Here is a 15117-nt window from a genome sequence, read left to right on the forward strand (position 1 = left end):
CGAAGCTTCGCAGCACTTACGATGCAAAAAACACATTTCGCTACAAAATCGTGACTGAAAAAAAAATACTGAAGTCAAAAAATAATTCTGAAAAATTCTGTTGGAAAAAATCACTTGACAAAAGTTGATTAATATCCCCTTGCTTATCGCAAGGGTGAAAATTACAGCTACAAAAACTTCAAATTTGTATCGGACGAATTTCATAAACAGCCCATAAAAATGGAAATCATTTACCGAGCGGCAACAAAAGCGACTTTGGATCAAAACCTGTTGAGCCGAAAACAAAACAAGTGTCATAAAAAATTTCATTAAATTGAAAAGTTTTCACGGCCCATTGAAACTGAAAAATATCCATTTGGGTTTATGTGTTTCAGTTTGAATGGGTCGTGAAAACTTTTCAATTTAATAAACCCAAATGGATATTTTTTGCCCTTTAAGTTACGCAAAATAGGTTGACTAAGTCGATATAACATAAACTGAAACTATTTCAATATTTAAAACATAGCCAACTGACAGTTGGTAAAGAGTAATGAACGCAAGGAAACTGAGGAAAAACCGAATTGTTTTTTCAAAACTGTTCAACTTTGAATTTCGAAATAAAAATTAGATGGCCTTAAAGCTCTTTGAATTTTTAGAACAATTTACCATGGATACTTTTATGTTAAAATAAACCCAATTCGCGAAAACTGGATCAATAGGTAAAACTTTTATTTCGCTGGGAAATCTGATAATTAATTTCACTTTCAAAATCAGAAGTCGATCACGTTTTGCATGACCTTTACAATTTTTCTGTTCGATAATGGAGTTTCCTTTTAACAATAGAAATGCATTGAACTTAAAAAGAAATCACAAGTCAAAACACGAAAATCAAAATTGAGTGTGAACAAATTTTAAGCATTTTTCCTGGAAAAAAATCAGCAAGACCTTTATAAGAGTCTTCACTACGTTCATTACTCTTAAAAACGAAAAACAAAAATGAAAAAACAAACTAAAATCAGACATGGCAAAATTACAAATTCGTGAAGTTTCAGTCATAGTAAAAAATGTTTAATTTAAAACAAAACCCAAGCTTTAAATAGTGAACCAACTAAAGCCCTGCCAGATAAAATATGGCGTTTAAAAACCGGAAAACGAAGCGAAAGAAACAAGGACGAAAACCACGAACCCGAATAACAAAATTATAAAGATAATTACATCCTTAAATTACAACATGAAACAAGATCTTCTAAAATGACAAGTGTGGACAAAACTGTTTACGGGGAAAAAGTCTAGTACCCGATTGCAATACCCTTGCTTATCGCAAGGATAAAAATAAATTTGAATTGAATAATTTGAAGTGTACAATAAGCCTCGAATTTGTAAAAACTCGGCTACATCTCGGATTCGAACCTACTGCCTACTGCAACCTAGAAATCACGAGTTTCACGCGCTAACCATTCAGCGACGGACGCTTAATTAATACAAAACAGTAGCCACACATAAAGCAGAGAACAGATGCTATGCAATTTCCCATGCAACAAGGAAATTTCAGTGAAGTGATCAAAGCACAGTTTTATTTGCGAATTAGCTTAAAAGAACAAGGTCCAAATTTACACACTAGCTGCTCGTCAGTGTAATGAACGCACTTCTGTAGTTACTAGAGCATTTTAAAACTTTTCTTCTAAAAAAAATAAAAAAAATCGCTGAGACATCTATGAGAGTCTTCACTACGATCATTGACTCTTAATAACATGACAAAATGCAAGACTTTCACTACATTCAGTAATCGCTTTTAATATTTTGATAACAAAAGTCAAAAAATTAAATTAATCTACATCATAACCGCAACAATGAAATGAACTCTTAGAGCAACTTGAACACTCGGGTTAACATTCAAAATTTAAAAAAAAACTACTACTGAAGTAGATCGGGAAGTGTCTGTTCAAATCCCGTCAACTTAGATGCCACGTGATCGCTCTCTGCTTTATTCTGATTGGTTGAATCCAAAGCCAAATTTGATTGGCTAGGAGGTTGGACGGAATCTACGCTTCCTTCACTGCTTAGAGCTTCATCCTCCCGAGACTGGTGTGAATTTGAGACACTATTGCTTGTTTCATCAGCAGTTTCGTTATTTAAGGTTTTCTCGCCACTTCTTCCTAAATGTTTTGATTTCATTATCACCATCAAATGTTAGTTTACCACCGCTACTTTTGAAATCAAAGGTGCAAGTCTTAGACCGAATTAATTGTAATTTTGATCCGAAAGAACTGTACTTGCTCTAACGTCAGTCAGCCTAGTAACTAAGTGCTTACAGCTGAAAGAGATCAGCTGCGATACAACATTAACCAAATTGTTGAAAGAAATAAGAAGAACTTTAAAAAAAACTATTTAGATAATCAGTTAAACTCAATTCTTCGGTGCAATTATTTTTTTTGTTAAAAAATTCGAACGCCTCAAGGTATCATATCGGGTGAATTTATTTAGCTAAAATTATTCAGAAACATAATGAAGAAATACAGCACAACCCAAAAATAGTCAATAGACTTTTCAGACATCCATTTTCAAACATAGCCAATCAAAGATTGAAAAAGAGTAATGAACGCAAGTAAGCATTAAAAAAACACTTTCGATTTTCAAAGAAAAAAATAGATGCCCTTTAAGCTCTTTAAATTTCTAGAACGATTAATGACCGGCGCTTTTTTCATAAATTTAACCCAAATTGAGAAAGGTGGATCAATAACTAAATTTTTTATTTCGCTGGATCAATTAGTAATCCAAAAACTGAAAATAATCCAACAATAGTTCGCTAACAAAAGCAATCACAAGACTTACATGGACAATTTACAAACCATTTACGAACGCTCTAAATAGGCATTCATCTATGATGTAGATGATACATTAGAAGGAACTTAGAAATGGGAGTTACTAAATTGCCCATTCTATGAAAAAAGATATTTACGGGACAGAAAGGAAAGTATCGGTAGCAATACCCTTGCATTTCACAAGAGTAACACAGAGACAAATCTGCGCTTCGCGAACAATTGCGATAATGTTCAAAAATAAAAGTAGAAATGAGCCTCGAATTAGCAAAATTGGCTACGGCTGAGATTCGTCTCTGTGACCATGAGATGAGAGATCACACACACTAACCACTTAGCCACGGAAGATTAACAGTTCAGAAAAGATAGAAGATTAAACACTAGTCTCAAATAAAGCAGAGAATAGATGCTATGCAATTTCCAATGCTAAAGTGAAATTTCCAAATGAGCGAACACTTTTAATGAACATTTTTATTTGCGAATTAGGTTAGAAAAAAAGAAGGTTCTTAAAAATACACTAGGCTGACGCTAGTGTAATGAGAAATGTAGACAAAACACTTTGGGTGTAGCTTTTTCTTTTGATATTTAACAAATCTTTCTTACCAAACTTTTCGGGGACAAAATAATTAAATATAACTCAAAAGTAACAAAAACGTATGTCTCACCAGTTTTTTTTTAAAAACAATCCCAATTAGGTCAAAATTCATATTATGGTCAAAATAGGGTTTTAATCGTGACTTGCGAGAGCTCAGAAAATCAATTTGGTACAATTGTAAATAAACGTTTGCTCGTATAAATAAGAAAAATCTTTCTCGCGCACGAGAAACAAAAAAGTCTTACCATATCTATTATCGCTGTCAGCAATATCCATATCATCACATTCCATTGACTCGTCTTTTTCTTCGAACTCATCGAACTCCTTGCCCCCATCTCTATAGCCCCCGCCCCCAAAACCATCGACATATTTGACTTCTTGCTGCTCGACTAACCCGGTACTATTGTCATCATTGGCAGCTGTATCCTCATTCTCGTCGTCAGTTTCAATTTCATTATTTTCATCGGCGTCTTCAATGACCCGATTTTCACCTTGATCTGCTGTGAAGTTGAGCAAACTAGGCGCTGAATTTTTTCGATGACCTTGATTTCTATTAGCCTCTCCACTTTCCCTATCTTCCCTAGCGGACGAACTCTCGGTCGTGACATTATTATCGAGTGACAGTGTAGAAGCGGATGCCGCCGTTGTATTGTTGACTCGATTAGTGAACACCGAAGAAGTGTTTGTTATGTTGACTGCATCCGCAGAATGGCTAGCTGCTCGTGGGGAAGAGGTGAGGTTCAGAGGAAGTTTCGGAGCAGTCGGTCGCTCTTTCTTAGCCGGATTAGACTGGCCACAATACCCGCAGCGAAAAGCTAAAAATCAAGCACATTTTTTTAGAATTATGTTTTTACGCTTGGATTGTAATAGAACCCACTCAAGCTTTCTACAAAAATACTTTCACCTAACTTGACCCAATTACTGTTCAATTTTAACCGAATACATCAAGTGCAAACAGCATAAAGCGCGTGAATCGGTGCTTGCCGCTAATTTAGATACCTATTTTTATACTCCGTCTAAATTTAGTTTAGTTCAATTAGTTATCTAATTATACGTGGTCGTCAGTCTCCATATTTATTACAGGTAGTCCATTTTGGGCAGTTGTATTTTTCAAGTATTTTTTAGAGTTTTCGTGTAGCATAACTTCAAGAAGATGACATTTGCATTTCGTTTGATGGTTAAGTGAAAGATGAAAGAGTCGTATGGATTAGACTGAAGTGATAAGTGAGTGAAGTGAACTTACCGACATATTGGAACTCCTCTTTGAGAGCCATTCCATTGTGGTTGAGACAGAAGGAGCAGATGAGGGCAAACTTGTTATCCGGCCCATCTCCCACAATGTACTCCATCACTCTATCAAATGTACTCCTTCTTCCCCCTCCCCCTCCCCCTCCCACTCCCGCTACACCGCTTCTAGCCGATGAAGGAGCAGTGGGCATGGGGTGCACTGAACAACAATAGCAACACAGTCAATCACTCACAAATAAGCTTCATGCCTTTTGTCGATGGAGGAGTTTTGAACAATCAGGTCTGAATTCTCAAGTACAAAAACATGACTTAATCTGGTCATTTCAAACTTCAATTTTCTTTAGACAATTCATTTATTCTTATTCTTAAATCCTAAATCCGAGGAGGGGCGAAGAAAACTGAATATTCCAAGAAACTGCGCCATGTCTGAAAGAAACTTCGCAATGTATTGGTAAACATAAAATTACAGGTTGCTTCATTTTCTTTTTTTTTCATGTCAGATTACAGGTCAACCCTCATAACACACTGAAGAAAAAACCACTGAACAAATCCAGCAAATAGAAGTTGCGAAAGAAACTATTCAGCAGAAAGAACACAATAACACTCGGAGACTACGGGATTCGAACTTGGACCATCCGTCCAACAGCCTATTGGCTTGACCACTTAGACATGGTTTCCTCGACTTTCCCGCATACTTTGACCTTAGATATCAGGCTTCAAAGATGCGCTTCAATAATGCAAGTGAATGTGACACGTTTCGCCCCCACACACTTTTTGCCCGTCATCATTTCACACATTTCGTTCTAAACTTACGAATTGAGGAGCGAAATGTGCATTAGGCAAAATGCTTCAATAATTTCATAAGTGGAGAAATTTACGAGAGGCGAAATGTGTGAATCCCAATGCAAGTATTGCAAGATCATGCTGTTTAATTGACGCATTAACAGAAAAAAAATGAAAGCTAATATAACATTAAGTTTGCAAGCTGGCTTGTGTAAAAATTAAAGACAATTTGAGCAAACAAAAAACATGGAAAAAAAATTATCGGGCCTCTTTTCCAGCCCCCCCCCCCCCATTTCAAACTCAATTTTGAAAAGCTTATTCAACGTTGTCATAATTCAAGTAAATTTGGCATGGTAAGCAAACTGACAGATTTGTTCTTCATACTTCACATCCTAACATCACGCATCTAGCCGTAATAACCCGTAACACAACAAAAATCGATATTTTGAAAGGTGGGGGACAAGTGGAAAAGAGCCAGTATCGGAAGTGGAACCAACTTGGGAATCTCTGAGGAGTTATCAATGCGGACCCGGGTGGTATTCTCTGTTGATGCATGGCACTAGACGTGGTCGCCGGACTATTCCTGAATTGGGCTCCTCTAGGGTGCGAATGCATTGGGGTAACTGTGAGAGCGGCATTTGGGGAAGCATTGTGAGGCAGCTGTCGGCGTCTCAGTTCACCTAAGCATCATGAAAGAGATCACGCTAGGTATCACTTTTAATGACCTATTAAACATTTTTGGTAAAATTATTTTCGGCCAAGTTGATTAAACCTGTTTAGCTTCAGAGAGTTGAGAAAGATTGTACATATATTGCCCTCAACCTCAAATATCAATTGCTTCTAGAAAACAGTTTTGTAAGCGAAGAGACGAGACAAGCCTGATAGGACAGATCTCGAAAAACCCCCCTCCCCCTCCCCCCTAATGCACGTTAAATTAGCCCTTTATAGAGGCAGATATTAGTTTCAAGCCACCATGGGAAGGATTGTTACAGAAATCCTGGATTGTTACAAAAACCCCGTTCCCAGTTTTGATCTTATTGACCTCACATTTGAGGACGAGCTTTATTACAGTATCTATATCAGTTCAAATTACTTTCTATGGATTGCCTAATTAACAAAGAGTTCCGAAATGATCACATATCACTTTTCATTTCTTAATTTCTAGTTTTCCACATCCAATTTTACGATAGTTTAAGAGAAATAGAATCTATACTAGGGAAAAAACTCACCGTTGTCTATAACGTCTGAAACATAGCCAACAGACATTTGGAAAATTGTCACTGTTCAAAGGTTTTTTCAATTTTTCGAAGAAAGAAGTACATCAAGTGCGAACTCTTTGAATATAAAGATTCAAGTTAAAACTCTTTGATTTAAAGCCGCGCTTGGAAAACAGAAGTGAGAAAAAGCAGCTCTACAAAGTGAAAAATAGCCAACAGTCATGAACGCAAGGAAATATTCAAAAAATCACCAAGACCTATAAAGGAGCATAGGTGATTGTAACTACATTCATGAATTTTAATACGAAAAGGTAGAAATAAGCCTCAAATTAGTAAACTTTTTACTATGTGTCGGATTCAAACCTTCGACCTCAAAATTGTGAGTATCACGCTCTTGCGACCTCAAAATTGTGAGTATCACGCTCTTGCGACCTCAAAATTCATTGTGAGTATCACGATCTGCGCCATGGGCCATTGAAAATTAGCAACGGAAATAATGCAAAGGTATGGATGACAAAGTTAATTGTAAATGCTATGCTGCAATAATGTCACTAAAAATATCTAGGGCTAAGTAGGGAATTGAATCTCCGACAAGCAGATTAGGCGTCTCACGCCCTTCCATCTGCGCCACGGTCACTTGGCAATCGTCCAACGCAAGCTACCAATAAAGCAGAAAACAGATGCTATGAAATTTCCAATTCTACAGATCGGGATTAAAACAAGTGCCACCAAATGAGCTCTTTTATTTGCATTTTTGGTTAGGAAAATTCGACTCATACTATTAAACTACGGTCGCCAGCTCGCTTGTGCAAATACTGCATGAAAAGGAATTTTTTTATTCAACTGAAAATTTAATAGTTAAGTTCTACTTTTGTAGCTAGGAGTTTCTCACTTCTTTCGCGCCATTTACTTTTATTAAGTTTAGAGCGCTATTTGCCTTCATTTCATTTTAGCACATGAATTTGATTTAAACTCACAAGGAAACGAAAAATCAAACTCAACCTGCATGAAATAAAATACACGAATCCAAAATAGTTCTGAGCAAATTTTAAAACTTTCCTGAAACAAAAACAAGAAACACTGCCAGACCACAATAACCGCCTGAACCCTGTCCATCAACACTTGAAAACTGCAAGAACTCAATGAACATCTGAAACCTGTTGATCGTTACTTGATAAACCATTACAGTATGTTATACAGAGGTGAAGCGGAGGTTTGCACCACTTGCGTTTCATCACAATCAAAAAACTTCAAAAGCATTAAAAAAATGTTGCAATTTTTTTAGAAGTCTTAAGTCGCTCCTGAAACTTACTTAAGAAGAAATTCCATTGAAAAGTTTCATGATACCCGGGTAAACACAATGAACAAAACTTCAACTAGCAACTGCAATGAAAGTTACTTACAGTACACGAAAAAAATTCGTGAAGTGACAATTAGGTCGATAAAACGATAGCCCGACTATTCAATTTTTACCAGGAATAAATTCAATTGCTTACATATTGAAAAAAAGCAGACATTAGGGTACAAAAGCGACGGCGTTACCTCTAAGTGCGAAGGAACCTTGAAGTTGTTAAGATTCAATAATAAAGCAAGTTGAAAAATTGTACGAAAAGTTGTTTAAGGGAAAAAAAGTCGTTCCCGATTACAAGACACTAGCTTTTGCAAGTGTAAATATCTCAGTATAATTGAGGCGGAATAGCCGTAAAGATAAAATGAGGACTCACTGTTAGCAGATTGTGACCTTAGGCGTTGGAGTTCTTCTGCCATCTAAAACAAGGTAGTCTCTTATTATTCATAATTCAGTCAATTTTATTCTTTTAACTGATTTGCATTGCCAGAGAATGAAAACCCATTTAGTAAGGCCTGCTGCAGAGATGATGCTGTCCTTGTAATTAGGCAGTTACCATTTGCAGTTATTTGATTCTAAATTACTAAATGCTCAGCTAAATATGATTGATATTTTTTGAATTTGGTGTACTAATCCGCGATGAAATGGATAATTTCAAAATTTCAAAAATTACTACTAAAATAAGTAAAACGAGTTGAAATTTTTGAGAAATTGTTATTTTCCCCAGGACATAACACTTGTCTCCCAAACACTTAAAACTTACTCACAAAAAATAAGCAGTTGCGGCTTCTGCAGGAAAAATTTTCGCAACTAGTTCTAAATACTGAATCCTGTATCTCAGATTTGATTTGGTAACTTTTAAGAAAAGTCAAAAAGTCTCTTGGAAACGGTCAAAATTTCACAATTTGACTTTTCTAGAGCCATAACTTTTCCGCAAAAAGGAAGCCACTTAAACAAAGCAGATTTCAAATAACGGGTTTCTCGATAGAACACTCGAACTAAGAATTGGCAGGTTAGTTTTCGAAAGAAAAAATCAAAAAGTATCCAAATAACATCCATTGTTTCAAAACTTCGACTTTTTTACGACCCTAACTTTTCCTTTAAAAAATTGCGTGTAGCCAGATATGATTGAAGGTTTCCCACAACCTGTTGCTTTCATTAAACCTCTGGAATCAGATTTGGCAGAATAGTTATCGAGAAAAAACAAAAGTAACCAAAATGGGGTCAAATCAAAAACTTTCCGAGGTTTATAAAATTTCTGAATAAACATTTGACGTAGCAGCTTCTGTATAATTTGGGAGGGTAGGTATCGAAAAAAGTCAAAACTTTCACAAAAACTTGAAAATCTAAGTTTTGACTTTTCCGAGGGCCATGACTTTTTGTGTCAAAAAATTGAGCCCAGTCGCGTATGCAAATGAGCTTCCCACAACCCGTTCTCTGGAAACATAAGAAAACTGTCATAAATGAAAATGAGAAATTTGACTTTTCTGAGGGCGATAATTTTCAGAGAAAAAAAGCCGCTTATGCAAGGTAGAATAACACTATCCGTTAACACTACCGTGGGAGGGTTGTTTTTGCTTATAAAAAAAAGTATGGGTCAAATATCCCCCCGAGGATTTTTTCGAAGGCTGCAGACAGAGGAAAAAGTAACTAGGGGAGTATGCAGGCAGACAGGGGAGTAAGCGCTCTTTCAATTGATACCACTTTTTTGAAAATCGGTAGTATAGTTTTTAAGAAAAACTGATATTTTCGAAAAAAAAAAATAATTTTCCAAAGCGTCTCAAAAAAAAAATGAAATAAGAAACCGAATCCCATACAATTTCATCAAACTGCTTTTCATCACACAAGAATTCTAGGCAAACATACCAAGCAAAAACTTGAATTTTAAATTAGCAAGGTAATAAAACTTATCAAGCGAAATAAAGGAAACAATCTTTGATCAGACACCAGTTGAGCCGAAAAAAATATTAAAATTGTTTGAAAAACTCAAGTCAAGTACCGCATGGAAATACAATGATAGTTTTATAACGCACAAGAACAATCCTTGATGTGGCAGCTCAAAACTTGAGGAGCCGCCAAAACTTGAGGACAAATGAATGCAACTGAAAAAAACAAGGTACTGTCGGGATTCAAACTCCGGAACCTTGGGTGCAAAGTCAACAGGCGTTAACTCTGGGTCAAACGCGGAAGAATCTGGAATCTGTGGGGGTTCAATAATAAAACAAGTTGAAATTTTGTAAGAAAAGTTGTTTGCGGGGAAAAATCCTAAATCCTGATTACACTACACGTGCTTCCACAAGTGTAAATAATTCAAAAACCAATCCTCAAAAAAATCTGATTTGGGCGTGAGCGAATTTTAAATTTTTCCTGGAAAACAAACAAAAACAATCATCAAAACCTGGAAAATATATAGCCGTAAAGCTTTTTAAAACTCAACAACAAATTATGATTGACAAGTTTTTGATAACATTAACCCATTTAAGGAAATCTGGATTAATGGGTTAATTTAATATCCTGAAAATAAATTCCAATTTTGAACCTATGTCTTTCTCGTTTTTTGCGCCATTTGTATGACGCCTATCTTTTTGTATTTCGCCTACCTTTTAACAAATGAACTTGAACTGAACTCAAAATGCACATGTACCTAAATGCATTCATAGATGCACTAATATGTAGAAGCACTTGTGAAAATATTAGAGCATTTTAAGACTTTTTCCCGAAAACAAAAAAAATCACCTGGACCTACGTAAAAGTCTCCACTACGTTCATCGACAATTTTTTCGGAAAACATCGAAATGATTGAATCGCCATGTGCTCGCTTCAGTCAGAGTAGACAAAACTAAAAAAAAAAGACAGTTGAAACGACGATTTGAAATTATGGTTTCATAGAAATTAAATTTTCTTCTTTACGGAAAATTGTGGGCTCTTTGATAGCCTAAATTGCATGATATTAATTCTCAAGCCTCGCTTTGGTGGAAACCCAGCAAAACGAGTTAATTTGCAGTTCACTAAACAAAAAATTACACAGGCTAGATCTATCTACACCTATCAATACGAGATATATGGATTTAATAATTGGATCTATCAAATTGAATAAGGCTAGTTTTGAGAAAAAAGCATTTAACACAGAAACGAAGTTGCACTTCGCATACACAAGCAAAAATATGACCGATAACACTTCTGGGGAAAACTGAATGAGTAAAACTTTGAATCTATAAAATTTCTGAAGTGACGCACGCCAATTACGAGTCTACAATATTGCTAGGTAACGCAAGCCAATTATGACGCACTAGCAGTACCAGTCAATTTAAAAAAAAAGAAACTGACCGAATCAAATGCCTCAATTTATATAGCGGACGCATTTTAACTAGTATACGAAAAAGTTCATTAAAAACATCCAAACCTGTCTAGGTTTGAACCCTCGTATTTTGCTGCGGGTCTCCTTCCCTACCTCTACGCTAAATATCCATGATACCTTAAAGTTGAAGTGCTATTTGTAATTTAATAGTCTGTGTTACTATCCTTAGCATTGGCTGTACTTAATATCTGGTTATTGATCAAAATGAACACTTTCAAAATGATCACATTTTGTCGCCACAGAATTTGCGACTTGGGTTGAAAAAAAAGATAGTTTATACGATAACACAATCTTTGCTTGTGAAAAGACAATAAGATGTAAAATTATCATCAGGACAAAATTTACCAAGCAGTAACAAATCGAAAATACCTTAGCGAAACTCTTTTAGCAGAAAAAAAGCCAACAAGACTTAAGAATCATGAGATTTTATTCAACCCTCAAAAAACACGGATACACAGAAACTTTATTCGCTCCTTAAATGAAATAATATTGGGTAACAAAGCCGAAATAGTATAGACCGAAACCTAGTCAGCCGGAAAAAAAAAACAAACCGAAAAAAATTTGAGCCTAAAAAATATTAAGCCCCTCACCTCAAAATATAAACAGAATTTTTTTGCTGGTCAAACGACGCAATATGAGGCCACTAACACGATATAATATAGATCGATACCTATCAAGCAGAAAAAAAATACAACTTAAAAAAATTTCAATTTGCGACGCTTTCAAGCGAGTCAATTGTAATTTACCAACACTTGCTTCAATTTACTTACATTCTTGAATTTGATCACCTCGGGGTCATATTTCTCCAGGATTTCTTTTGCCTTCTTATAGCTTTCCTTCTCTCTCACCTGCTCCAGCTGAAAAAAAAAATCAAATCTATTGCTTCTCTTTACAAGCTAATATCGAAAATTAAAAATGCAATAAGGCAAAAAATCGAACAAGGAAAATACAATACGTAAGAAATGCTAGTGAAAGAAGTTTAGATAGGTAGGTTAATAAAAAGATTAAACTATCTAATTCAGAAAACTCTTGCATGTCTAAAGGCTACCTGAATTTCAAAATTGTACGCAATATTTTTTTCAAAATAGGCAGTGCTCTTTTCAACTGATTTTGTCAATTCGAAATTTTTGGTACTTAATGTATTTTGAGCCAAAAATTCAGCTAATTATATCATACTAATCCTATGAATGAGCACCAAAAAAAAACATTTTATTTAGATATCAGGCTCAACAAAAGATTTTTCAGGCTTGGACAATTTAGTGGATTATTATTTAATTATAGTTACGGTCAAAATCAAGCTTCATGATGGAATGGAACCCAAAAAAATTATAAACTTATGAACTTTTGTTATGAAGTAGTAAATCACACCTTAATTCTTCTGCAACCTTTTGTTATTCTAAGTGGCATAACTGTTTATTTTTACAGTTTATAAGTAAATCAATCGTGATTCTGTAAATTTAATGAAATTAGGTGATCTTTAACAATGAGGCAATTAGGACAATATATTGTCCAGAAAACAAATTTTTAGCCCAAGAAAAATGTTAAAATCAATTCTAATACTGAAAAAATGCTGGAGCCGAAGCAAAGCTTTTCACTACTTGTGCTCTAAGAAGACTCAACTTATAATTGGCAAAAAACAGCACAAATACGCCACTCGGGCAGAGATTGCAGCTGAAACAGCTTTCAGTTAAACATGCATACGGAAAGAACATCCTAAGGCCGAAAAAAATATAAGTAACATAAGATCAACTTTGACTTTAAAATTAAATTAACTACCAGAGCTTTTTTCTTCTCAATTAAGCTGCGTAACACTTCATCAGAGCTCTTGATTCGGCTGGTGAAGTAAAGCATGATTATTCTACGCAACACATATGCCCTGAAAAATAGTTTATCAGAAAATTCTGTAGATGAACAGAGATTAAAATTTCAATCTTTTGTAGAACTTACAAAACCGGGCCAAAACAAAGAGGAAGCGCATAAACGACGCGCATTTTCCAAGAAGAAGGAAAATAATACGCAAAAACAGAAGCAGCAGAAAGTGAATACAGTAGAAGCGTCCATAGAGTTACTGAAGCAACAATTCTTTTCTGACGTTGTTGACTTTGGTATCGGTTTTTCCGAACTGCATTGATATTATTTTCAGTTTCTTCCAGCTGTTCCCCCAGAGACTGACGCTAAAACACATACAAGCCGTTCGTAAAAGACTGCACAGAGGAATGCCTTTTAATCGGCCCTGGCTTATGCAAAATTAGCAACTTGAATAACCTGGAAAATAGAGAAGATTTTCCCCATAACACTACTGTTGTTTTGTCACATATCCTTCTGAAACAGCAAAAAAAATGAAGCCTTGTAACATCAAATATAAATATATCGACACAAGCGATCAGGGATGACTTATTAACTCCTCAATCCTATTTAGCTTTCCTTGCATTATGGTTAGGGTAATGGGCCATAGACAATGACAAACATAAGTTGTTCCGATGCGATAGAACTTTTGAATCAAGTAAAAAATTGAAGGGTGGAGGGGTCATGTTACTGGTTCCTAAAAAGTTAAACCCAAAGGGAAGACATGACTTAAGCAACAAGCACAAAAAGTATGATAGCATCTGCATAGAATTTGAAGCCGGACTCAACAAAAATGATAGAACTGTAACATTCGCCCAAATACTACACAGTGACGGAGCGTAGAAAAATTACCTATTAACGACTTGCCGGCGTCAGTTACCTAGATTCTACGTTTTTCACCGTCTCAACCTAGCCAGTTGGTTTTCTGGTCTGTCCATGGCTAAGTAAAAAGTTTCTAATTTCAGGCCATCAGTCAAACGACTTTTAATCGGCTTTCGTTTACATGCGAATACAACCACATAGCTGGGTCTCGGATCCTCAGACTACGTGATTGTTATTAAAAACACGGCTCGAATATCCTATTTTACTATGCTTTTGGGGACAGTTCTATATTTAAACCTTTGGAGATGGTGTAACATTCGTCTACTGCAGTCACACATGAGGCTCAAGAAAAATAAGCCCTATAACCATTGGCTCAAGAGTCAGGGACACTATCTCCTGTGTTTTTCCACCTCAAATCAGTCGGAGCCAATTCGGTTCGCTTGTGACATGAGACTACGACCCGTTACAGCTTAAGGCTACTACCAAAATATCCCCCCTACTCTAGAAATGATAACGTCCCCATACTCAGGTCTCTAGATACCCAAAATACATGAACGCTGTTAAAAACCGGGTCGGAACAATCCGTTGAATTACTTTTTATTAGACAGTGGAACTTTGATCCATTTCAGATGGATCAACCTAAAACTCGCCTTACCTCAACATAACAATTGTAAAACACACTCTAGAAATTTAAATTAGTACTCACATTGTAGCACGCTCAAGAACTGGGAGTAATCAAGTCGGTAATCAACTCGAGAATTAAATAATGTAACTAAAATGAGTTTAATGTTTGTCAGCTTTAACAACAAGAACAAGTTTGTACTCTAGACTATAATTTCTCGTGAACCATTGGGACACTCAAGCTGTCCACTTTTCCACCGAAGGTTCACTCTAGTCCAGTTTAGAATAATACTCCAGTCAAGTCACAATAATCCAGCAGTTCGTGGGAATACTCTTATCTCTGTTTCGAATGGGACAGCTCTACTCTAGGTTATTGCTGTGACGGAAATTGCGAATAGCAATTTCCTACCGATTTTTCTTGCAACTTTCCCGCGATTGTCACTCGATTGTTCTGAATTCTCTTTTTCGGTTTTTAGTTATCG

The 15117-nt window shown here is 35.8% G+C and overlaps 2 protein-coding genes across 4 annotated transcripts in view; one reads left to right on the forward strand and one right to left on the reverse strand.

Moving 5' to 3' along the window:
• LOC134854300 (huntingtin-interacting protein K-like) overlaps nucleotides 1–15117 on the forward strand; it is a 318593-nt gene that overhangs the window by 191774 nt on the left and 111702 nt on the right. The gene's annotated exons all lie outside the window — the stretch shown is intronic.
• On the reverse strand, nucleotides 1786–13672 carry LOC134854354 (endoplasmic reticulum junction formation protein lunapark-B-like). 2 transcript variants are annotated; one of them, XM_063870575.1, is made up of 10 exons: nucleotides 13613–13672; nucleotides 13295–13521; nucleotides 13124–13223; nucleotides 12118–12204; nucleotides 8366–8408; nucleotides 6654–6668; nucleotides 5922–6104; nucleotides 4637–4840; nucleotides 3639–4208; nucleotides 1786–2135 (listed from the first exon to the last, which is right to left on the reverse strand). In XM_063870575.1, the coding sequence occupies exons 1-10, from the start codon at nucleotides 13637–13639 to the stop codon at nucleotides 1894–1896; spliced, it is 1698 nt and encodes a 565-aa protein (XP_063726645.1). In that variant the 5' UTR covers nucleotides 13640–13672; the 3' UTR covers nucleotides 1786–1893. The 2 variants fall into 2 exon arrangements, with proteins under 2 accessions (XP_063726645.1, XP_063726646.1); XM_063870576.1 differs by lacking the exon at nucleotides 6654–6668 and having other exon boundaries at nucleotides 1787–2135.

This window comes from Symsagittifera roscoffensis, chromosome 9 (genome assembly GCF_963678635.1).
Source record: "Symsagittifera roscoffensis chromosome 9, txSymRosc1.1, whole genome shotgun sequence".
In the NCBI taxonomy this organism is placed as follows: domain Eukaryota; kingdom Metazoa; phylum Xenacoelomorpha; order Acoela; family Convolutidae; genus Symsagittifera; species Symsagittifera roscoffensis.